At 42.1% G+C, this 24,758-nt stretch overlaps 3 protein-coding genes across 5 annotated transcripts in view; 2 read left to right on the top strand and 1 right to left on the bottom strand.

Annotated features, from left to right (window-relative positions):
• usp45 (ubiquitin specific peptidase 45) overlaps positions 1–14,128 on the bottom strand; it is a 39,042-nt gene extending 24,914 nt beyond the window's left edge. For all 3 annotated transcript variants that reach the window (XM_054622464.1, XM_054622465.1, XM_054622466.1), the window contains exons 1-6: positions 13,864–14,128; positions 12,703–12,813; positions 10,576–10,742; positions 9,755–9,855; positions 9,248–9,348; positions 535–686 (exon numbers count right to left, since the gene is read on the bottom strand). In XM_054622464.1, the coding sequence (XP_054478439.1) occupies positions 535–686; positions 9,248–9,348; positions 9,755–9,855; positions 10,576–10,742; positions 12,703–12,805 (624 nt within the window). In that variant the 5' untranslated portion in view covers positions 12,806–12,813; positions 13,864–14,128. The remainder of the gene's footprint in view (positions 1–534; positions 687–9,247; positions 9,349–9,754; positions 9,856–10,575; positions 10,743–12,702; positions 12,814–13,863) is intronic.
• A 641-nt stretch (positions 14,129–14,769) lies between these two features.
• tstd3 (thiosulfate sulfurtransferase like domain containing 3) lies at positions 14,770–17,100 on the top strand. The gene is made up of 4 exons (XM_054622467.1): positions 14,770–15,029; positions 15,194–15,361; positions 15,832–15,991; positions 16,548–17,100. Exons 1-4 carry the CDS (start codon positions 14,894–14,896, stop codon positions 16,603–16,605), a joined length of 522 nt encoding a protein of 173 aa, XP_054478442.1. The 5' UTR covers positions 14,770–14,893; the 3' UTR covers positions 16,606–17,100.
• A 1,966-nt stretch (positions 17,101–19,066) lies between these two features.
• zgc:172323 (uncharacterized protein LOC564165 homolog) lies at positions 19,067–22,887 on the top strand. The gene is made up of 12 exons (XM_054622410.1): positions 19,067–19,290; positions 19,385–19,544; positions 19,718–19,867; positions 20,289–20,408; positions 20,501–20,596; positions 20,680–20,814; positions 20,904–21,014; positions 21,098–21,208; positions 21,359–21,483; positions 21,587–22,354; positions 22,421–22,582; positions 22,794–22,887. Exons 1-12 carry the CDS (start codon positions 19,067–19,069, stop codon positions 22,885–22,887), a joined length of 2,256 nt encoding a protein of 751 aa, XP_054478385.1.
• Positions 22,888–24,758: the final 1,871 nt, after the last annotated feature.

Genomic DNA, 24,758 nt, shown 5'->3' with positions numbered 1-24,758 from the left:
TACTTCAAAATGACCTCAAGGCCAAGCCTGTTTACATTCACAGTCATTGTAAGCCTGACATCTGGTTTACTATAGGCCAGACTCCTCAGAAGCGACACTTGAGGAGTGTTTCCTCATTGTAAAGGCAGTGTTTCCCAATAATTACCAAGACAGTGACGGCCTGCCAACGTTTATTTTGTCCTGCCACGGTTTCATAATGAACCGAAAAATGTTTTCTCAACCGGTGGGCTAGCTGGCTCTCCACGTACCTCAATTTGTACTGAAGTACAGTATTTGAGTAGCTTAAATGTACTTGGCTACATTCCTTGGCTCACCCACCATAGTCTCACAAAATCCTGCATGAAACACTAACAGGCATACATGTTCATATTCAGTCATGTTGAATGGAAATCCCTGTGACTCATTAGGCTATCTCTTGAGATAGAGCAATTACTTGAGAGCTGCACCTTATGTCATATTAGTTTCTTCCCTAAAAGTATTGAGACATATGCACCACAAATGCTCATGTCTGGACTGACTCATAGTTAAACCAACCTGCATGACAGCGTTGAAGAAGCAGGTGTTACCGAGGTTATTTATGCCTTTGACGGGGACCAAGGTGCTGTTGGCGGCTGGACTCTTGCCTTTAGACGAGTCAGTATATTCAGATGGTTCCTCCTGCAGCTTGAGGATCTTGGGTGATGCTCCTGGAACAAAGAATGACAAAACAGGTGAGTGATGCACAGTAGAAGAAACTCAAAATCAATGTCTAATGGTGAAATGACTCAAGAGATATACAAGCCTGGAAATAACACATAACACATAATGGGGCTACGGTGTGTGGGCTGTCTTAGAAATAAACCCTAATTTGGCTTTTATTTTTAGATGAATTTTGGATAATAAGACCTGGCTGGTTAGCTTAAAGATAGAGCTGAGATGGTGGCCGAGTTGGCAGTTTGTTTGAGATTGAGGTTAGAAGTCGGCCTCCCTTTGAATTGAGATTGAGGCAGGATACAGAAACGATTGGGCTTAGCCTGGAAGCCTCGAGACTGGGGCTGGGAGCACGGTGCTCTGATGGCAGCTGGAAGGAAAGCTGGGTCATTTGGGAAAGCAGATGACAGCTGTAGAAGTTTCCGCTGGTTAGTGAGGAAGGGGTGGGGGGCTGGGGTTAGAGAGAGATGGCTCTCTCTCCAGAGCCAGCTGTTACTGCTGATCACCAATGAAAACTAACCTTAAACAGAAACTCTGACACAGATGGTCATAATCCGACAGTGACACGCAGATAGTCTGCTGGCTACAGACTAGAATAGGTAGTGTAGCTGTGTGAGCTGCCAGCAGCTAACAAAAAAAACACCATGATGACTCAATACCAATGACTGTGTTAACAACACGTGCTAGTAGTTAAGGATTTGTTGAGTTCAAGGGAATGATGTGTATGCAACCAAAAGCATTATCTGTCAGCAAGTTTAAAAGAAGGTTGAATCCACTGTTTTGGGTCAAACAGCAACTCTTTGCTGCCACGGTCATTCTCACTATTCAACAGATAATTGATATTTACACTTTTCCTAAACCTTGCATTATTACCCAAGTGTCATAAGGGTCAGGAGAGAGAAAAAGTGAAATAATCTCTGAGCAGTTTAGGTGCAATAAATAATGGATGTCACCATTAGGTTGTTTTTTTTGCAACTGAGCCATTTGATTTAAAGTATCTGCTGATAGAGAGTCTTGTTCTAATATTCGCACTGTCAGCCTACATATTCACATAGCAGACTAACAGTCCAATGAAGTCAGAAAAAAAACACCCATAGTATACAATGTAGAAGCAAATATGTGAATCTGCTAAAACAGTACTGCAAATTTCAGCGGTAAAAGTAAAAGAAACATGTCTCTCACGCAAGTTTGACAAAATATGGATCATTTAAAGGGTTCACAAATGTAACATTCATTTACAGACTATTGCACTTTTAAAGTCTTCAATAAATAATTACGAGTCCTCTCACTGCTTTCTCTGTAAAATTGGTATCTACAGTTGGGAGAAAATGTCTGTGTGTGAAGAACACACTATAACACTATGACACTTCGTTCAGAGAGAATGAGGAAGCGGAGGTGGTTCTGATGGATTTAGAGTAAAGGGAGGGAGATGAGTGAAGCAATGAATTCAAGATATGTTAGAAGGTGCTAATTGAGGCAGAGACGTGTTCCCTCAATGTGATGTTGGAGAAGTTTGACGGATTCAGAAAATCCCAGGCATTTAGACGCATTTAGGATATCGTGGGCTTCACGATGGATGACTCAGCAGAGTAATACATGGTCCCTCTGATCTCTATGAAAAAACATACAGTATGTTACTGGTATCTACACGTATGTTTGCAGAAAATATACCACATTATTGATTTTTGATTGATTTTACCTCTGTCATTTATTAGGAATGCAAAATTGTGTAAGTATTCTTGTGATTATTTTAAGCAATATTGTACACAGTAAATTATCTTAAATAATGGTTGTGGTAAATTTTTCACCTTTAGAAAAGGGGCGAAGGCAAAGAATCACTCTACGTGCGACAAAAGCAACAAAACGGCCAAGGATACTGCCATATCCGGTTGAAGCGCTTGCTTATGTAGTTATGTCTTTAAACAACACTGGGAACTGGCTGGCAGCATTTTTTAATTTGAACGAAACAGAGTGAAACAAAACCACGATTGATCGATGCTTCACTTTCTCATTGGAGCGCTGCAAAAAGTTGAGACCCGATCGCGGCCGTCGCACAGAGATGTGTCTGGCGTCAGTTTGTAGCTACGTGTCACCGGCTTCCATTGGAAATGACTTGCAGAATACGGCTGTGTCGCTTGTGGCGTGAACACAGCATTACATTGCAATTTATTTCAAGAGCAGTCTATAAAATCTCACATGTTGGAGCATCTTTCAATACACTAACACGAGAAATTTGCAATGCACAACAGCAGCTGCTCCATCACAACTGGATAGCCCCCATGAATAAAAAAATATTAAAATGGTTCTTTACTATATTACTATATGTACTATATTTTCATGTTGATAAGAAAATGATTGCTGTAGACTGATAAAAGTGCTATCATTTTCTAAAAGAATTCTAAGGCTTTCATAGTAAATGATACTACAAGTTCCTTTTGTTGTTAGCGGATAATAAGACATGTCAGTGCAAAATGGCAAGTTTTTACAGGGACTGATGGCAGTGCCTTAGGGCCTACAGGCTGTGGAGAAATCAACTAAATGCTGGTAAACACAAAAAGATTTTGGTCCGTGAGCACTTCACCCGTATGAGCCAGTCAAGAGAGCAGGCCGGCAGCGAGGTCACTGGCCTGAACCGGTTTATGTCCGAACTAAGGAAATTCAATTGAACCGTAAACCATCATAATCATCCTAATAACCTGCACCTTTACTCTCTAATTCTTCTCCTCAACACACAATGGCCTTGCCCTTGAACATTTTCAATTCATAGAACCGCTCCTTGTGCAACTCATTTATTGAAAAAAGCTATTCAACCTGCAGCGGTAGTAACTCCGCTGCTGGCCGCTAGCCCGCAAGCTTCTCCTCTTCAAGGCCAAGGACATTAGCAGCATGTGAACCGTGGGCTTTTCACTCGTGGCCTGGCAATTTGCATTTCATACACAATCAAATCCCACTCAAAGGAATGGGGGTAATAGGGCAACTTCTCTGTTTAACAGATATAAAGAGAAGAACCTCACTTACTTGAACATACACACACATTACAGTACATAGTCTCTTTCAGGTCTGCTGCATTAATGTATTTTTTTTTCTTGGCTGCACCAACTGTGTTGCCTGAAATTTACATTGCTTTAACTTAAAAAACATTCAACACTGATGAGAAATGAGGAGGGTGTTTTTGTCTGAAAAAAGGGGGCGAGGTTCAGCTTGTTGGGACAACGTGCTTTTGTGGTGCTCCACCCAATGGTGCTAAAAGCATCTGGCCTTCCATGCTGGCAACATCTGGAGGCCTTTTTACATCGTCAATATGCAGCCATAAGGGAGCTCCCATATGTCGGCGCGCACAACGCATGGAAAACAAGTGGAGATGGGGAAAGACGGCAGCCCTGATCAGGGAAACAAACATTTCTGTATTTGGTGCGAGACTGAGAAGGTGTGAAGAGATATGTGAGCGACGGAGCAAAAAGAGAAAGTAATTGAGAGAGAGAAAGAGAGTGTAAAATGTGCGCGTCTACTTGTGGTGTTTTTAAGACGATCCGCTGAAAAAAAATCAAAATCAAAAGACTTAATGCAACTTAAGTGTAAAGGGCTGCAACCGGCACTTCAGCTGAGAGGGAGCAGAGGAATGAGGAAACTAACTGGGCGGAATGGGGATGCCGATGGACACACTCTGCATCTGGGACCGTCACCCAAGGTAAACAATGTTCAGGGAGCCATCTGGTTGAGACTAGGGAGAAGTGAGGGGGGGCAGAATGAGGCAGTGGGATGGGAGGGGGAGGCAGTGGGTGGAGGGAAGGGTTGCAACGAGCACAAGCATATGGAAAAGCAGATTTTTCCTCTCCCTGCAGCAGTCGGCGAAGGCGAATGTCACAGCATGCGCTGCGTCCACGCTTGACTGTGCCGCACTCGGCCCCACCACCTGGCCCTCCTTGCTCAGCCACCGAGTATGGGCAGCAGTGCCACAGTGGAGCCTTTCCCCAGGGTGGAGGAAAGCGTCACGGTGCTCGGGATCGTCCACATGCACGCATGTACACCAACACCTCCTGCACTCCCTGCTCTTTTTTCACACAAGAGACCCCACAAAGGCCTTGTTTACTTTTACCGAAAAAAACAAGAGAGAAAAAAAGAAAAGAGACACAAAAAGCTGAACTGAAATCTTTCAAAAATCACAATGTTCTGCCACGCGTGTTTGCATTGTTTTGACATTTTGTCAGGCTGAAACAAGGCCAACACGGAACCCTGTGAAAGACAATTCAAGCTCATGAAACAATGTCATAAACTCAGCATATTCTTTTGAAGTTTGTTTTCCACCAACATTTGTTGCTTTCTCAAATCTTTATGTGCTCAGGACCTAAGTCAATACCTTTTTCTTTAGTTCTCAGAGCCACTTTATTGATATAATAAAGCCAAAAACAAAAGCCTGTAAAAATATATTTTACATTTTGAGTGGCTTTTTCATATTCCTCCTGGTCTGATTCACAGTTGGGCTGAGAGACCGTCAAATCGCATGGCCAGTGGGCTTCATGCCTCCTCCATGTTCGCACACAGTGCAGCAGTGTGGAGGTTCAAGGCCAGCTCCCTTCATGCAGAGCAGGCAGTCAAGAGGAAGGCCAGGCAACACCAAATGTCTTATTAATTCACTAATTTGTTGTGACTGCAGGGCACGAAAAGCCTGTTTCCTTACCATCTGAGGCCAAAAGCACCCAGTGCCATGTTACTTACAGACACACACACACATACACACACACACACAGCTTTTGCTCCCCACTATCTGGCCTACTTTCATGTGCGGTGGTGGGAATAAAGACAGGCTCACCCTTGATTACCTCCATGAAAGCACCACCAGGGGACAAGCATCTTGCTCGCTACTGACTCGGCTGAGCTGAAGTGACAGTAAACCAAAGAATACGGTTTCCAAAAATCAACAACCAGGGGCAAGAAAACCAGGTGAGTAAAGGTGCAGTAATCACACAACACCGTATCATCAACTTCAGCCAACGTCTCTCAGAGGAGGACAAGTCAATGGAGATATCAATCTCAGAAAAATGAGCCCAGGAGGAATCTGAAAAAATAACTGTTTCTTAAATTTCTTTATGAGAAGAAACTTCCAACATGTAGAGACTCTCATCAGAGTCAGACAGGCAATGCAGATAAACAGAATAAATAGATATGTAAATATTCCTAATATAGGCATATGATAACCTTGATACCTTGAACCTGAGCACCATGATAGCACTCCATACTCGGAACGCGGGGTTGTAAAAATACGGACCTGATTTTACACAATTCTGCCTTGTGCTCAGTGGAGTATGTGGACTTAAATATAACATAAAAAATGCCTTATAATGTTTAAAGATGAAAGTTTGTCCAGGTCTGGTCCCATCTAAATTATTGTATGGATTGGAAAGAGGCACATTTTTTTCTTAAGCAATTTTGGGTAGATTTACATATAAATGTGTGTGTGTATATATATATAAATTCAAATATATTTTTTCATATCAATTTTCTTTTCAGCTCACAAATTTTGCTTTATTACTTTAATATCTATATCCCACAAATGTGTTTGAATGATGGCCGAGACCTTTGTTTAATATAGATAAATATATATGCCCAACCAACTCAATGGTGTGGTAAATGTGCATGTTTTTGCATTACATACAGATTTTGTTTCAAATTGATTTTCCACCTCTCAGGGGTCCATGAAATTAAATGTATTATGTTTTCTATAAACTATATCTGAATGAATTAATAAAAAATAGACCCACAGTTGAGCATCAAGATAAATAATTTCATAACAGATTCTTTAAGCTGCAAAATTGATATCAAAAATACGCATTATGGTAATATAATGACACAGTAATATAGCAATTGATGACAATTGCTACTATAAAACAAGACAGAATTGACAGATTCCAATGAGAGCCGAGCCCTGGTGCCTATTCAGAACCAACATTTTAATTTGCTCCACAAAGACTCCCCAGCTGTGTTACAAGCTGGAGTCTAGCTCCCTGAGGTCAATTCGCTTTTTACTGGGACTCTGGTACTTGAGCTGAAAGCCTTGATGGTGAGAGAGCACAGTTAATCGACTTTCTTTCTACCCTGAGCTGTTGTCGTACCAAATTATTATAGATTGTGAAAAAAAAAATCCTTGCTGTGGCTCTTTTGTGCTTGGGGTCTATAGGAAAAACCTCACAACAGCAGCTTCCACTGAAAACATGGCCTTCATGCTGAAATGCAATTTCACAAGCTCCTCAACATACAACAACCACCTATTTTGCTGCAACAATGGCTGCCTGCTTCTATAACCATTTGGCCGACCGGTGTGGAACAATTGAGTGGCAGGAAAGGTGACAGGTAATTTAAAGAGGCAAAGGGGAAAGCTGTAGCTGCCCACTGTCCAGCTCAGCAGAGCCTTTCCCACCAACGTGGACCCCTGGATGGCACCGTGTCCACAAAAGGGCAGCTCCACAAATATACGGACATTATAAAACACACACAAATTGCTCATCCGCAGTCTTCTCTGTTTATCGGGTTCAAAGAACTGGTGCATATGCACGTATTGTGAAGGAGAAACAGCATCAATGAAAGAACAGCGCTGAAAATAAATGAATAGTGACGGGGAAGATAAACTTGAAAGAATATGTTTGTTAAGAGAAGTGGGATTGAGATGGAAATTGGAAACTAGAAATGTGTACATTTGTCAACCAACTGTACAATATATCTAATGTATAAATACTTATTTTCATTTATTGTACTGTTTGAGGTTCTGTCTGTCCCTAAAACTATTGTGATTGGGTGTAGCCAAGAAACACAAACTATACAGTCCCTGTAAAACACATTTTACAACAAAAAAAACCCCAGAAGATTCCTCAGGTATGTAATGTACTTGGCAAATAAAACATTATTCAGGTTCTGTTCCTGGTAGAGCTTGCGCTCTCTTTTGCAAAGAACCCACAAGAGTTCAACTAATTATGATGCTAACCGAGAAATGAAACCATTTGTAGTGGCTAACAAACATGTGATACAGAAATAAAGAAAATAGTGTTTGTTAATTTCAACATTCTGCGTTTGTGTATCTGTGAGTGTGTCCACTGAGAGTTTGTGCGCTCCAGCTGTTAGGATCCAGTCGCTCTGACTTGTTGAGGACCCTGGCTCCCACTAGTGCAGCACACAGGCCCAGAGGTGGTGAGACACACAGCGGCTCGATGGAGGGAGCGCAGGGACAGAAACGGATCGCGATGGAGAGACAAAGAACGACGGGGCAGTGGCTGAACCCCCTGCGCAGCTGCTCTTGTTCTTCAGGGAACCCAGCCGGGAAGCATCGCTCGAGCGCTTAATTCTGCTAATGTGTGCAGTCATGCAATGTTGTAGGGGGGATTGACGCAGCACCAATCCCGCAACTCTGAAGCTGTAGCTGAGGGTCTGACGTTGGGGGGGGGGGGGGGGCACAGGGGGTCAGCCCTGGCCACTGGGCTAAGCTGAGGTGGTCAGTGACACCTATAGTGTTTTTGCCCACCACCCTGATCAGCTACAGCCTAGTCAATATGGCTCTCTCACAAAATGGGAGAGGTACAGGGAGACGGGAGTAAGGGACAGAAGGTTGTTTGAGTGTGTGTGTGTGTGTGTGTGTGTGTGTGTGTGTGTGTGTGTGTGTGTGTGTGTGTGTGTGTGCGTGGGGGGGGGGGTTTGACTGACTGGGCAAGGAGGGCTCAGGTGGCCTGAGTGAGGTGAGAGGACATAAGACTGAAAGTAGGCAGTCAGGCTGTCAAATATCAGTATGAACGCAACCTGCTGCTCAAATTCTTCACATTATTTGATTGAAAAAATATATGCATTACACATATATATATATATATGTTTATATATATGACCGTTACTTCAATGTGAAGGATGCATTCTAACTATATGACCATTAGAAAGCATGAAAAAGGCTCTTCAAGCCCTAAGCAGCTAAGTACATCACAGGTGAAGTAGCTGCAGCCATAAGAAATAATGCACCTGACACAGAGTGGCCTCAGCAGTCACACTGCAGTACGTTCTAAAAATGCACATGTAGGCTGTCTCTACACAGGGACACAGGGATTCAGATGACCACCGCCACCAGGGGGAGTAGGTGGACTGCAGTCAATTCCTGGTAAGTAGGTAAAAACAATAACACATTTGAACCTATGTGACCAGGTAAATCAATTAATCTGTATTAGAGGTCATTTTGTTCAACAGTCTGATATACAGTCATGGTGGTATTGTGCTGTTAGCGTCCTGTGCATTGGTGTGCAGCAGACACTAAGCCATTAGGCACGTGAAACCTTGTTTGAGGTTCACCTGTGCTGATTATTTCAAAGAATTCTATACCATTATTATATGATTATAATTATAGGTTGTCTATGTCAAAAGCCAATAATTTTCTACTATAACTGTCGAGGTTGCTTAATAAAAGGCATGTTTCTAAAAAAACTCCAAATGAACTGACCTCAGCCACGCTGAAACTGCACGTGTCTTATAAAAGCTTTTTTTCCCCCATCAGTAGGGGGATAGATCCCCAAGATGTCGTCAAACACCTTACCTGATGTTGCCTTGACAGAGTGCTTTTGTAAAAAGTCCAGGGTCTGAGCCAAAGCCTTCTTGTTGCAGTGCGTGGAGAGCTCCTCATTACATTCAAAACACCTGTTACAATGAGACAGGGTCGTAGGCAGACACAGAACAGCTTTAAGTTACCGAGGAATTTAAAAACAGTCAAGAAACTGAAACAATAAAATGAAACATAATTTGATAATTGAATTACTTGGCTGAAATGGTGAACCATTTATACACACTATCAAATATAATAATGAAAACTGAAACTTCCCTATAAACTGTGGTAGAAAAGATCAGGCAGAGATTTAGTCAACATGCCAACACACACCTATAGCTTGTGACATGCATCACTCAAGACGCCCACGCCTATTGATTTCTATGTGCACCCACACACTGGCAACATCTTGACATGTGTCACGGCAAGTTGACACACATTGGAGTGGCGAGCGCTCTTGGCTTTTCATCACGGTTTACAATAAATGCAGAGATTTCTCACCAGGCCTTCCACGTGCTCAAGCTGATGGTGATGCAGTGGGACTCTGGATGGAAAGCTTGGTGGTGTTTGACAGCATGCTGGATCCCCGACTGGTTACAGCCCTGTAAAATAGTTAATATAAATGTGCTTAGTTAAGAGTCTTTGTGAACAAGCACAACATGCATTCACAACGCACATGCCCATGTTTAAAGACCGTGGCTCACTTCCACCTCAATAAAGCCAAATTTGCATATTTGTCTATATGATATATAAAAAAATACCTTTAAGCCTTTTGGCAATATACAATAAACTGTTTACGTATATGTGTATGCATTCATTTCCTGAATTGATTTACAAAGGCATTTGTCTAATTAGAACAACAATTTTGTGTCAACTATAGTTTTGATTCGTCAATTATTTTTGGAAAAAAAAAACATTAAAGACGCGATGTTGGAAAAAGAATAATTTCAATGTAGAAAGTATAGGTTTAATTCTTCTGATTAAAGAAACTTGAAGATAACACAGGCGCTTGGCTCTTTATTTCTGGTGCAATAATTCACTAGTCAACAATTTATTGTAATGTTTATAGTGGTTAAATTCACTAAATGTTTTGGTGGCTGACACTCAAATGAATCTACCTGCTTTCTTTAAACATATGCATATAAAAAAATTTGACATAAAAGAATCCAAATGACCATGATGTTAAGTGTGTTGTTTGTCTAGGTTATTGGTGATAATGCCCTCTGTGTACTAGCATTTTGAAGAACAACACAAATATAATATCAAGTCTGTTGCTCAGCCCCAGTGTGTTTGCACTGTTAAACAATTAAAACAATTCTTACCTGGAAGCCACACTTTAAGCACACCAGGATGTCATGGGATGCTGCAGGCTCATCGATCATGGTCCTCTCCTTTAAGCAGTCAGAGCAGACCAACCACACGCTGGAGAGCACTGATTTCTTCACCGAGCTCAGGTCCACTGCTTTACTCACATGTTGGCAAGTCAACCCTGATTGAAAACAAAATATGCGTTAATGACCAATCTACCTTCTAATCACTTTTTGGGACTAATTTAGGATTCCTAGTAATTTTTTTGGAATGGGAGACGATGTGCACAGCACCTACTGAAAATTACCTATGGTGGGACACCCCCACAAAAAAAGATGTATATATATATACACAGCGGGTAAAATAAGTATTGAACACGTCACCATTTTTCTCAGTAAATATATTTCTAAAGGTGCCATTGACATGAAATTTTCACCAGATGTCGGTAACAACCCAAGTAATCCATACATACAAAGAAAACAAAACAAATAAGTTCAGAAATTAAGTTGTGTGTAATAGAATGGAATGACACAGGGAAAAAGTATTGAACACGCTTATTGAAATTTATTTAATACTTCGTACAAAAGCCTTTGTTGGTAATGACAGCTTCAAGACGCCTCCTGTATGGAGAAACTAGTCGCATGCGTTGCTCAGGTGTGATTTTGGCCCATTCTTCAACACAAACAGTCTTCAAATCTTGAAGGTTCCGTGGGCCTCTTCTATGAACTCTGATCTTTAGTTCTTTCCATAGATTTTTTATTGGATTCAAGTCAGGTGATTGGCTGGGCCATTCTTATTTTCTTTCTCTGAAACCAATTGAGAGTTTCCTTGGCTGTGTGTTTGGGATCATTGTCTTACTGAAATGTCCACCCTCGTTTCATCTTCATCATCCTGGTAGATGGTGGCAGATTTTTATCAAGAATGTCTCGGTACATTTTTCCATTCATCCTTCCTTCAATTATATGAAGTTTGCCAGTGCCGTATGCTGAAAAACAGCCCCACACCATGATGTTCCCACCTCCAAAGTTCACTGTTGGTATTGTGTTTTTGGGGTGATGTGCAGTGCCATTTGACCTCCAAACATCTGACCAGACTATATTCTCCCAGTATTTCACAGGCTTGTCTAAATGTTGTGCAGCAAACTTTAAACAAGCTTCAACATGCTTTTTCTTCAGCAATGGAGTCTTGCGTGGTGAGCGTGCATACAGGCCACGGCCACTGAGTGCATTACTTATTGTTTTCTTTGAAACAATTGTACCTGCTAATTACAGGTCTTTCTGAAGCTCTCCACAAGTGATCCTTGGCTCTTGGACAACTCTTCTGATAATTCTTTTCACTCCTCTGTCAGAAATCTTGCGAGGAGCACCTGGTCGTGGCCGGTTTATGGTGAAATGATGTTCTTTCCACTTCCGGATTATGGCCCCAACAGTGCTCACTGGAACATTCAGAAGTTTAGAAATCCTTCTGTAACCAATGCCATCAGTATGTTTTGCAACAATAAGGTTGTGAAGGTCTTGAGAGAGTTCTTTGCTTTTACCCATCATGAGATGTTTCTTGTGTGACACCTTGGTAATGAGACACCTTTTTATAGGCCATCAGTTGGGACTGAACCAGCTGATATTAATTTGCACTGACAAGGGGCAGGATTGCTTTCTAATGAACTTATTTGTTTGGTTTTATTTGTATGTATGGATTACTTGGGTTGTTACCGACATCTGGTGACAATTTTATGTCAATAGCACCTTTAGAAATATATTTACTGAGAAAAATAGTGACTACTATATATACTTATTTTACCCGCTGTTTATTATCCATTGTAAGATAAATTGAATTCCCTTATATGAATATTTCACTAGTAACAAAATAGACAAAAATGACTGACTGTTTAGTTAAAACAGTTTCCGTTTTTTCAACACTTGAAACAGTCAAAGGCAGTGGATGCATGTAATCTGTAAATAACTTGATGAACATTTTTACAAAAAGTACAATGTTTAGTCATAAATAAGTACCCTTATAAGTACCCTTGTGGGAGAATAACTAAAGAGGTAATCCCCCTCACTATCCACTGTGCTTGCATTCAAATCAAAACTCAGAGCCCCAACTTTAACAGTCTGGTGCCCTGTACTGCTTCAGTGACTCACCACTGACTTCGTCTGATGACTCCTCATCTCGAGGTTTTCTCGGTTTATTAGTCCGCTTTGTCATATCGCCGGCTTTCAAAGAGAAGGGGTCCTTTAGCCGCATCTGGAGCTCTTGAATGGGAAGATGAGGAGGACAAACATAGGAGTCATTCTACAAAGTTGAACTACCTCAACATAACGTTGTTATAACAAAGATACATAAATGTTGCAAAGCTTGCACTCATCTCTAACTGCCATGATAATTTTACTTTTTGTAGCACACAATACTTTGAAAACCAGCTACAGTGTAGTCCGTGAGTATCTTTCCAAAAACATACTATAGTCAGTGGATCTAAAATGAATATGTGAGCCATCTTTAAACAATATTTTGAGGATATTCACATTTTCGCCAGATGAACTCTGAGCTGGTTTAATATTTAGTCCTCACTTTAAGAAAAGCACCAAATCAACCTGAATTCCAATGAAGTCATCTTTTTAAAATCTATTTGCAAATCATCTCCAACTAATGACTGACTTAGGTATACATCCTAAAGACGTCAGCCTATATTTTTCTTCACTGGGATATCAGGTCTGTCATGCTGTCATGTTCATTTCTTGCTCGTTTTGGGGGCTTTGCACCTTGAATCTTATCTTTAGGGGAAACACTGCTCAGGTTGACTAAGATCAGGTGAATTACTTTGCCTCTCAAGAATATTGCACTGTTTGGATCATATAAATCCATTGTAGCTCGTAGGATTAGGATTGTTATCCTGCTGGATTGTCCTTAAATTGGGGGTCATGTCTGAAACACGCCCTGTATACATTTGACCACCATTAATCATCTTCACAGCTGAAAGTCACTTCTCCCCAGTTACATTAAAGTAACCATTTTTTAACAAATGCAGGGGAGCACTGAGCCAAAACAACAGATAATGTGTATCTGTCAGTATACTTACCATCTGCTTAGTATATCACAGAGAATAAATATAGCCAGCTAAATGAAAGGTGATACTATATGAAGGATAAATGTTCGGTAATGTGCAATAACACGTTAGGTTAGGAAGCCTTTGCCCCGACAGTCCAATTTAGGTAAGCATAAGAGGCATGTATGTCGTCTGTCAAATATATTTAAAGAACGAATGAACAACTTTTCCTCTGGGCGAAAAAGCAGTATGAACTCACCTCTTTATTTAAGCTCCTATGTTGACTGTGTTAGCTAACCTGAAGCCAACAGTGATATGTCAACTCTTCCTGGCTAGCAAACAGGCTAGCTACATTAGCTTGTCAGGATAAATAAAACATGCACATGTGTGTTTATCAAACAATCCACGGAGATACTAAGGCATTTCAAAGGCAAGTACAGTGTACCGACAATAACAGCACAATTATCTTAATAATTGTTCGTTTTTGCCTTTGATTTGCAAAATTGTTTCGAGCTTTCGGTAGCATCAACTAGCAAACTAGTCAACATGTGACGCACTACGGTAGCTCAGGTTGGCCCAATGCTGCGTTCACGTACAATGGGAAATCTCACAAAAAAGGCAAAGCGTTACAGGTTTTGTGAAAGTGCTTTTCAACGTTTTCTAACACACGTGGAACTACATAGATAGGTTTGTTGTGATGTTGTATTTATAGAGACCAAACATCTGGCATGAGGGTGAAAATATGAATTTAATTCAATAATGTGATGTGATGTTGCAACAAGCCTTATTGTGTATTTGATGTAGGGTAATTGATTTATTTAGTTGTCAGGAGAGCTGAAGTAGTAGCCCGATGCCTTTTAAAACGGCATGGGGTATGGATGTTTTATGAGAGTTCCTGCTACATTACTGGTCAGCTGTGAACACCAACAGACGTATGAAAGACATTTTTCCGTCTTTCACGTGACCATAAATGCATCACTTATTATTTCTTTGATATTTCTTTGTGCATTAGTTTACAGCTACATTGGACACATAGCGCTTATTTGCAATTGACAATGGGTTAACCTTTAAAATATTAAGTTAATGACCTTCGTTTGCACTCGCTAAGAAGTGAAAGGAGGGAGTAGTTTGTCCTTCTGGGGATCCATACTGCTGCGCATGCGCAGGTCATTTTTTTTGCAGTGGGGCAATTATTCTAGTAACGTTAGTTGTCGCAGGTTACTGTGTACTTACGGGTTTATGTTGAAGAAGTGCTAGTATAGAGTGTAACATAGGGTGTGACTAATCACATGGCTCTCAGAAGGTGCTGGGGGCTAGCAGGGGTCGCTCCGCGGCTGTTGTGGAACAGTACCGTCCTGCCTGGAGCTTCCGTCCCAGGACGAACTTCTGCGTCCAGCCTTGTCAGCACTCACCACGGTTGCAAAAGTGAGCTTTACATTTAACATTAGCATTGTCTTAATGTGCAGCACGGGCTACCAATGCGTGTGCAATGTCAGCGTGAATGTCAGCCGGGTGGCTGGTGACACTATCGTGTGTTTGATATTGTCCACATGTAGTCTATGATATACTGTCTGTTGTATCGCCTTCAGATACAGGCTCGCAGCTCCGCAGGTTCGGTTCTGCGCCACCGAGCACGGATGTGAGTTATGAGCAGATGAAGCAGCTCCTGGCCGGCCGGAAAGCTGTGGTTATAGACGTCAGGGAGCCCTGGGAGCTCAGGGAGTACGGCTTCATCCCCGGGTCAATCAATGTTCCCCGTGAGTGTTGGTTTTCATAAAATACATGTAAGCTTGGCAGGGATGTCCCGTCATGCCCAGTTGTTAGACCAATATTCAAATGTAGTGTCCGAATAGTGAATGTTATGTGCGGAACATGAACTCATTTGGGAATGTACTGTCATACAAATTACCCTGAGGGGGGTTTTTTTTTTTAGCTGTGTCTAAGTTTATAATTGCAGCATTTTAATTGTGGGAAAAGATGCTTAAAAATTACATTCCCAGTAAAAAATGTTGTGTTGTTTATACATGAATGACCCCTGCAGAAAAGCTGCACAACTCTCTTCATGGTTAACATTCTTTAGATAATCCTTATCAGTGTATCTAAGTACAATGCTTTGACACTACTTACAACGCTTTCCAGTTCACACCAGACTCATTAACGTTTTGTTTTACATAATAGCACAGATTTCTAGTGCTACTGGCCATAACTGAGCTTTTTGACTTCACAGTGGGACAGGTGAACACGGCCCTCCAGCTGGGTCCGGAGGAGTTCAATGAAAAGTATGGCAGTGAAATGCCCCAGCAGACAGACAACATTGTGTTCAGCTGTCTGGCAGGGGTCAGGAGCAAGACAGCCCTCGACACAGCCACCTCGTTGGGATACAAAGAGTGAGACAAGTCTCCTTGGGGCATATCTGTCAAAATCATTGGTTCTCACCTCATTGTCAAGTCCACAAATTATTGAACTAGTTATGTATAGGAAGTGTTGAATAAGATTTATTGTTATTGTTGTTGAATGTGTTTTTTCCAGTCTGAGCCAAGGTTAGAGTACCGCTATGGTTTTATGGCTGGATGTTAAATCTGTTAAATTGCATTATGAGGATGTATACAATTTCACCAGCTTGAGATTATTGACCTGTTGTTGCATAACGTCAACCCATCATGCAGTGTTCTTTTGAGGGCCTCCACATACCACATCACCACTATCAGCACCTTGAGATTTCTTTGTATTTTAAAGTGTGCTATATAAATAAAATCCATTATTATTATTATTATTATCTGACTGAAAAGTAGAAAAAAACAAGCTACTTAGCTCAAGAAGCTAACAATGAAATAATGAAATGCAGAGTGTTACTTAATACCAGTAAAGTCCAAAACAGTCTTTTTTGACACGCCTGTTTATGCAACATTTAATTAACTTTATTTCTTTTTCCCTCCGTTTCAGTGTTCAGCATTACCTGGGAGGATGGCAAGACTGGGCGAAAAATGAACAGAATAACTGATGCAGGGATAACAAAAAAGAAAAAATCTCTTAACCAAGATCAGACTGGCTTGTGAGAGTGCGTAACAAGGAATCTTGAAAAGGGTTTTTAAAATGTTCATTCACTCTTCTGTTGTTTTCCTCTTCTGTGAATCCCAAAGACTGAAACCAGAGGGCTCAGCATCCATCGTCAAGTCACACGTCTGCCGCTAGAAAAAAATGTCAAAACTACTGCAATGTTACTTGTAATTTCATCTCATCATAGAACTATTTATAAACCCTTTACAACTTCTAAAGAGACAAATATATAACCTGTGATTATTCTAAACAATAATATAATTGTCGATAGACAATGAGGAGTGTTTTTCCCCCACATAATTTATGCAAATGACTACTTTATGTGTATGATTTTGAGTTATAATGAAGTGGTCCTTTGCCAAAGCGTCAAGTTGATGCTCATAGATGCATCTGCAGTTGTTGCCAACATCATTCAATAAATAAAATTATAGTTTTAATTAACAGTGGTGTCTAGTTTGTGTTTTGTTATTTGTTTTACAACTTATGAACAATGTCCGTCAGGTCTATTGAAAACGACATTTATTTGAAACACTTGTGGTATGCACAGGGTGGCTTGCTGAGGTGACAGATGCTGGGAATAAGATGATCTACGGCATTGAAGGGTCGTGTCTAATACCCACTGTGTCTCAGTATGAATTTGCCACCAACCCTACAGGGAACATTAACAGCTTCGTTCGTCGTCAATGATAATGAATTTGTTTCGTTTTCAACGGAGAAGAATGCCTTAGTATGTCAGCTGCTGCCGTGGACCTTGTTCTCTAATTACATAACCTTTTACAGCTTTAGTTGAAAGTCCAAAACAACATACACATGGCATTCTTGTGACTAGTTTGATTAGGGTTTTTAAGTCATCCAAGTGCCTCAAAACTTAGAAGCAGCTTGTTGATACTGAATCATTGTCACTGAATGGGAAACTGACCACAAAGTGACTTAACAAATGCATGAGTATATAATCTGGCCCGGAGGTGTTAATAACATTTGTGTTCATATTATGAACAGTATTCTTCAAGCTGGCAACGGGAACCCCCAAATGAGTGAACACAATTAAAATGAACTGTTAAAGAAGGAATGTAATGTAAGGTCTGTGAGACTAAATCGTGTTATTTGTGTTCCCCTTAGCAATTTTTAGCTGAATGAAAAAATGAAGACGTGGAAGTTGGGGTTGTGTCAGCATTTGAAGTAAGGTTTCATAAATAGGCCTACTGTAATAGAAAATACCACAACGATGAGTGATGCTATTTGGTTGCCACATGAAATGAGCTGGTCCCATGATCGTTCATGGGACTGACTTCACCTCCCCCCAAAAAGTCCCACGCTGCTGCAAGATCTGAGCTCAATGGAAAGGAATAGGTGCTAGCTTAATCCATCAAGACAGGTTGTCACAGGAACAGTATATTAAAAAGCATTTTGTAAATGTGCTGAAAACAAAAATCATTGTTTTTTTGGGAAGGTTATAATGTACGTGTGTGTGTTTGTCACCTGTGTGTTGGGTTTTCTATGGGGTTAATGTTGCTGGTATTTCATGTTTACAGTAAATATTATGGACAGTGCATGTTTACTGACCCCTGACAAAGTGACCCTGAAGGTGTCAATAAAGAATCGCCCCTGCACTGTTTTCTCCCCTCATATCACTGTGCCATGTCAACCATGAACTCCAGACTACCCCCCCCCCCCCCCCCTTTTCTTCTGCCTCCTTATTTCCCCCAGCAGCAGTTAATTTCATTTTGTCCCTCTTTTTCTGATTACTATGGTCTTAATATGTTGAAAACAGATCAGACAAATAAGTGCTCATTTATGTCAAATCATGCTGGGGCTCTTTGTTCCTCTGCAGCCGCAGCCTCATCAGGTCACCCTCCAGCTTCGGCTCAGCATTCAATTAAAGTCCCTCGTCCCATCAGAGCAGATCACGTCAGTGCTGCACCTACTGGCTGCTGCCTGCTTGCCTGCTTATTTGCCTTTCTGCTGCCCAGTTCTGTAGTGGACAATGAGGAGGTGGATGTACTGTAATCCCAGCAAAACCCACTGTGCTTCTAAAAGGGGGTCTGATAGGTGATCGCATTCTGTGTTTTCCAGAAAGACTAATGGGTGATGCCGTCAGCCACTATCCCAGCCAAGCTCTGCTCCTCACAAGCTGCTGGCAGATATCTGAGCGGCAGGTCAAGCCTGATTTGGTGCAGAGGTTCGAGATTCCACAGGTCCGGGCTCATGAACTGGGCTGTCTCTGACAGAGCTGGGGCCTGGCTGGCAATGGGCAGTATAAAACCTGAGACCGGGTTGACAATCAGGGAGTGCAAACAAGGTGGAACAGTGAAGCAAAGAGCAGCAAACCACACACAGGCCCTGCTTGAGTATTTTCCTTCATCTCCCATCAGAGAACCAGAGGAAACACAGTCGCTGCCGCCACCATGAGTCGCAGCCCGGATAGGATCTCATCCTACCGCCGTCACTTTGAGGACAGCAGCAGCAGCTCCTACCAGGTCAGGGTGTCAAGCCCATCCCCCACCAGGAGAGACGCCCGTCATGCCTCCGCCGGCTACTCCTGCAGAGCCGGGGCCGGCAGCATGCGCATGGAGTCGGTGGGACGGAGGACCGCCTCGGCTGCACGCAGGACTCGAATGGCAGGAGCAGGGTAAGTTCCGTCAGATGAACAGATGTTGGGTTTATGAGTAAGAGGGCTGAACAGTTAGATTATTATTTGACATTGAAAGAAAATTTCCTTTCAGGGTGAGTGCAGGAGCCATGGTCTGTGTTGGGCCAAGTGGAGAACAGCCTATGGATCTGGATGTGGCTTCAGCCGAAAACCAAGTGTTCCTCAACACCCGCACAACTGAAAGACAGGAGATGGTCGTCCTCAATGACAGACTGGCTGTATACATTGACAAGGTAAAAGAGCCTTCAAAGTGACCACATTCTACTTATTTTATTTGTCAGGCCTTTTCGTTGAAAAATGGGAGCATATTACTCACATTTCTTTGAGCACAAGGACAGGGAACATGTTGTGGTGTCTGGTTCAGACGCACTCAAAGTCCCTGAGGAGTTTTTTTTTGTGCTCACAGGTTCGCTCACTTGAGCAGCAGAACAAGCTTCTGGAAGCGGAGATTGAGGCCTACCAGAACCGCTTTGAGAGTCCATCTGGTCTGCGCCTTTTATATGAGGAGCAACTGAGGGAGCTGAAAAAGATCGCCGACCAGATGAGAGTTCAGCGGGTGAGACAGAATTCTCCGAGCCTCACATCGCCTCTGTTTCTCCGTTTACATTTCAGATGCTCAACAGAGCATAGGGACAGGTTTACACCTCACTGAGCTGTAGCTGATCCATCCAAGCAACGATACAAGACGTCAACTTGGTGTTTTCAAGGTTCCTTACCTGGTAACAGGCTTATTTCTGGCAGGCAAATGGAGAGGTGCCTGAGCGTGTTAAGGTGTCACGGAGTACAGCTGTCTTCAGCTATGTGTTATGCACAGATGAGATGGCTTGATTGTTCATCTGAAAACACACACACACACACAGTTATGAAGATATAAAATGCAAAATGCAAAAGTGGCTGATCTACATTTTGCACACATCCTTGCACACACCTTCAAATCTCATAGACGACCATATTACTTCTGGTTTCTTGGTTTTCAGGACATTTCCTTGGCGGCTAAGGAGTCCACAGCTGCTCAACTGGAGGCAATCAAAATCAAATACGAGGAGGCAGTGGAGCTGAGGAGGAAAGCTGAGTTGGACATTGAAACCTTCCGTCCAGTAGGTTACATTTAATTAGCCAATATTTCCTTAATCATCTAATTAATTTACAGTCCCAAACCCACATTAAAACCATGGTGTATGTTCTTCAGGATGTTGACAAAGCCACCTCCTCACGCATTGCCTTGGAGAAGAAGCTGGAGCAGATGGAAGTTGAAATTGAATTCCTAAAACGGGTCCATCAACAGGTGGATACTATCTTCATGTAAGAAGTATGTATCTAGTTTGCCTTCCATTTTGGTATGATTACCCACGATTTTTTCCTTTCCAGGAAATTGAGGAGCTCATGAAACAGATCTACTCAGCTCACGCGTCAGCTCAGAGTGCATTTGCCCTACCTGACCTGGCAGCTGCTTTGAAACAAATCCAAACGCAGTATGACGACATCGCAGCCAAAAATCTCCAGGTAAAATAATTTCACTTCAGCTTGGTCTGAGGTCAAGTTCTCTGTGTTGTTGATTTAATTCATTTGTATTTTTCATTCCATATTTTCAGGAGATGGATTCATGGTATAAAAACAAGTTTGAAGATCTGACCAGTAAGACTTCGAGGCACGTGGATAAGGTTCGAAGCATTAGAGATGAAATAGCAGGTGCCAAAAAGGACGTGAGTATCCAATGTGAAAATGAATTAATGAGGCTTGATTGACAATTAATATAAAATTACTATAATAATTAAAATATCTCCAGATCCAAAGCAAAGACCGTGACTTGGATGCCATGCGGAGCAGGAATGAAGCTCTTGAGGCCCAGATCCGAGAGGCACAAGAAAAGTACAAGAAGGAACTGGAAGACCTGCAGGTAAAGATTGACTCATATAGTCCGAGGCCGCAAACAGGTACACACCAGAGTCAATTGCGAACAAATACGCTTACTTTCATTCATGCAGACACAAAGCCACCACAATAATTAAGTAGTAACAGTAATATTATGGCTCTGTTAACCTAATAGGCTCGGATTGAGGCCCTGCACCTTGAGCTAAAATCCACAAAGGGGAAAATTGCACTGCACTTGCGCGAGTACCAGGATCTCCTGAATATGAAGATGGCTCTGGAGATTGAGATTACAACATACAGGTGAAGTAATCAATACATTAAAATTGATGTAGTGCTATGAAATATTTTTAAATAAATGTAAACAAAAGTTTGGTCCTTTTCAAAAAAACATTTTTTGTTACAGAAAACTTATTGAAGGGGAGGATCTGCGGCTCTCTGGCATGATGCAAACCTTGTCCCTTACCAGCTGTAGCATGAGCGCCATTGGTGGTGGGATGAGCTTCAGTGGAGGTGGAGGGGGCATGGGTGGTGTTGGTGGAATGGGTGGTGGGATGATGGGAGGTAGTGGTGGAGGTGTTGGAGGCATGGGGAGTGGAGGAGGAATGGGTGGGGGCATAGGTGCAGGAGGTATGGGCATGGCTCCGGGCAGTGGGGCTGGAGGAATGGGTGGAAGAACTGGTGCTGGAGGTCCGGATGACAAGAATGGTCCTGCTGGTAGGGCAGGAGGGGTAGACATGGGTGGCGCTCATGGATTGGGAGCTGGGGTAGTAGGTGTAGGAGCTAGTGCTGGGGGTGTCGGTACTGGTGGAGGCAGGGGAGGAGTGGGTGCTGGAGGAATGAGTGGTGTTGGAACTGGTGCTAACGGGCTTGGTGCTGGAAGCGTTGGTGCTGGTACTGGTGTTGGGGGATTGGGTACTGGGGCTGGAGGTTCGGGCCCTGGTGCTGGAGGTGTGGGCAGTGGTGCTGGAGGTTTGGGCACTGGTGCTGGAGGTGTGGGTACTGGGGGTGGAGGTTTGGGCACTAGGGCTGGAGGTGTTGGCACTGGTGTTGGAGGTATGGGTGGTAGTGGAAATATGGGATTCGGCACCGGAGGCAAAGGTGAAGGTGGTGTTGGAATGGGTGCAGGGGTTGGCACTACAGGTTCCGGTGGCATGAGTGGCACTGGCATTGGGTTTAGTGTAGAAAATGGCAGTGTTGGTGGAGGGATGGGTGATGGGACTGGCAGAGGCATAGATAGAAATGGAGGTGTTGCACTGTCAGGCATCGGCGGAATGGGGAAGATTGGTGGAGGAATGGGTGATGCAGGGATGGGATATGGATCCGATGGATATGAAGGCAACAATGAGCCCTATGCAGAGCAGGCTGTGGAGCTGACGGAGAGGAGGACGGTACTCATTAGGTAAAGGTACCACCAGGTATCTCTTCTTTTTCTTTCAAACATACATTCTTTGTATCGCAGCACTGAAACTCAGAAAATATATCAGACATGCCCGTGTTTAGGAAATAATTACTTAAACTGGCTTTAAAGCCAGCATACGGCTACTTAGAGGTCCAAAGAACTTCTTTTGGATACTTGAGCCCTTTTTGAGATTTTCTGTCCTTCCCTACAGAACGGTTAAAAATGAGGATCAGGTGCTGGAGATGGACCACCAGGAACAAACCTACACCATCACCGGTGCAGCCGACGACTCCGACGAAGAATGAGCAGCATGCGTTCCCAAGTGACCTCCTCTCGCCCCTAAACCTCCACGCCCCTCTGAGCTTTGCACTGACCAAAGCCCATGTCTGGGCACTGACCTTCGCCCTTTGCCCTGGACAAGAAGACCATGAATGACCCTTAGCCACAGAGGGTTTAAATATGCCTCACTACTAACATTCAACATGGTCTCTTAACGTTTGTGTGCCTTACACTCCCCCTTTTATTCTACTTGCTGCAAATAAAGCTATCAGCATTCAATTACCTTGTCGTTTCTAGTGTCTACTGCCACATAAGGACACAGGATGTTACCAATACTATTTCATGAAATGCTGGTAAAAGCATGTTTTTGCTCAACTGACTGAGATAGATGTTGCTTGTTTTGGCTTGGAAGGGATAAAAGTGGAAAAAGGGAAAGGAAGTAGCGAGGGAACAGCAAAACCGAGAGAAAGACAGAATCACCTGAGGGTCGAGGCGGTCACCCTGACACTTTCTGGAGGGCTAAGGAATACGTCAGTCAAATTCGGTCCTGCAGTGGAGTGACGGCACACAGCCGTTTCCTGTCCTCATTCCATCCACATCCACACCTTTTCCTCCTGCTGCTGATTGGGAGCGATTGGATCTGGCCAGCAGATGCCAAACACACTCAGTGTCCTGCTCAGGGGCTTAGAGCAGAGACATGCAACACACCAATCCTCTGAGAGAAACTGAACAACAAAAGATAGGAACAGGACCAGTGTTATTATGGCAACAAAAACACTACTGTGCCATCATTTTAATAATGACTTAAGTCAAGGGAAGATCAAAAAACTACTATTATATCACAGTGGAATGCTTCTACAATAGTGGAAACCTAAACAAAATTAGGAATGATCACTGCAATAAAATAAAATAAATCACATTTTTTAATGTTAAATTCCTAACATTTAATGGTTCAACTGTGATTAGACTACATTTGGAAAGGATATGCTGGATAAACACTCTAATACCTGAGAACTTTGAATACAAAAATGTTCAACAAAACGATAACATCTCCCACTCCCAAAAATATCTAAAAAAAACAAACAAAATCGGAGGTATTTATATTTGCAAGGCAATTTGCAAAAAAGATGAAAATTCAGATGACAATATAATGATAAACAAGCAAGATGAAATAAAAACGAGCAATGACCTTAACTATTATTTGGAGCCAAAGCGCCTCTCTTAGATCTGCCTCTTACTGTGTTGTATCATTCCTTAATAAATATATATATTTTTTACAATGATTATACACAGAAGTCATGTTGAAGTAATCAATATCTCTCTCGCACATCCTTTCCACAAGCTCACCCCACCCGAACAGGCGGGAGACAATTAGTTTGTTAATGTGCATCCAACCCGAACAATGTAATCAGCGGCCTTTACATGTAGGATCAAGTTCAGGGACATAGATGCACTTCTCGTCAATATGAAAAGATGCAATTTATTATTGATATAATTAACAGACAAGGGAGCGTGTTATTCATTGGAACTGCGTGTGTGTGTGTGCGGAATACGGAGCTCTCCATGGTGTTTCGTCTTCACAGTGGAAAAACGGACGCATTGGAAGAGACGAGGGTTGTCTTATCATTCAAATGAATATATAAAATATTAATCCCTCGCAAACACAAACTGGTTTTTTTCAAAAAAGCATCCCCTATACATTTTCAAATCACAAATGTGACCCCCTTTCCTTTTTTTATTTATATGGAAAATTTAGACACAAATTATTATTATCATCATCATCATCATCATCATCATCATCATTGTCATTATCATTATTATTATTATTATTATTATTATTATTATTATTATTAAAATGCTTGCTATTATCATTAATGTTTGTATGATTGATTTCTGC

The sequence above is a fragment of the Anoplopoma fimbria genome, chromosome 20 (genome assembly GCF_027596085.1).
Source record: "Anoplopoma fimbria isolate UVic2021 breed Golden Eagle Sablefish chromosome 20, Afim_UVic_2022, whole genome shotgun sequence".
Taxonomy (NCBI): Eukaryota; Metazoa; Chordata; class Actinopteri; order Perciformes; family Anoplopomatidae; genus Anoplopoma; species Anoplopoma fimbria.
The sequence above is the reverse complement of the archived record's forward strand: the minus strand, read 5'-3'. Positions and strand labels throughout refer to the sequence as shown.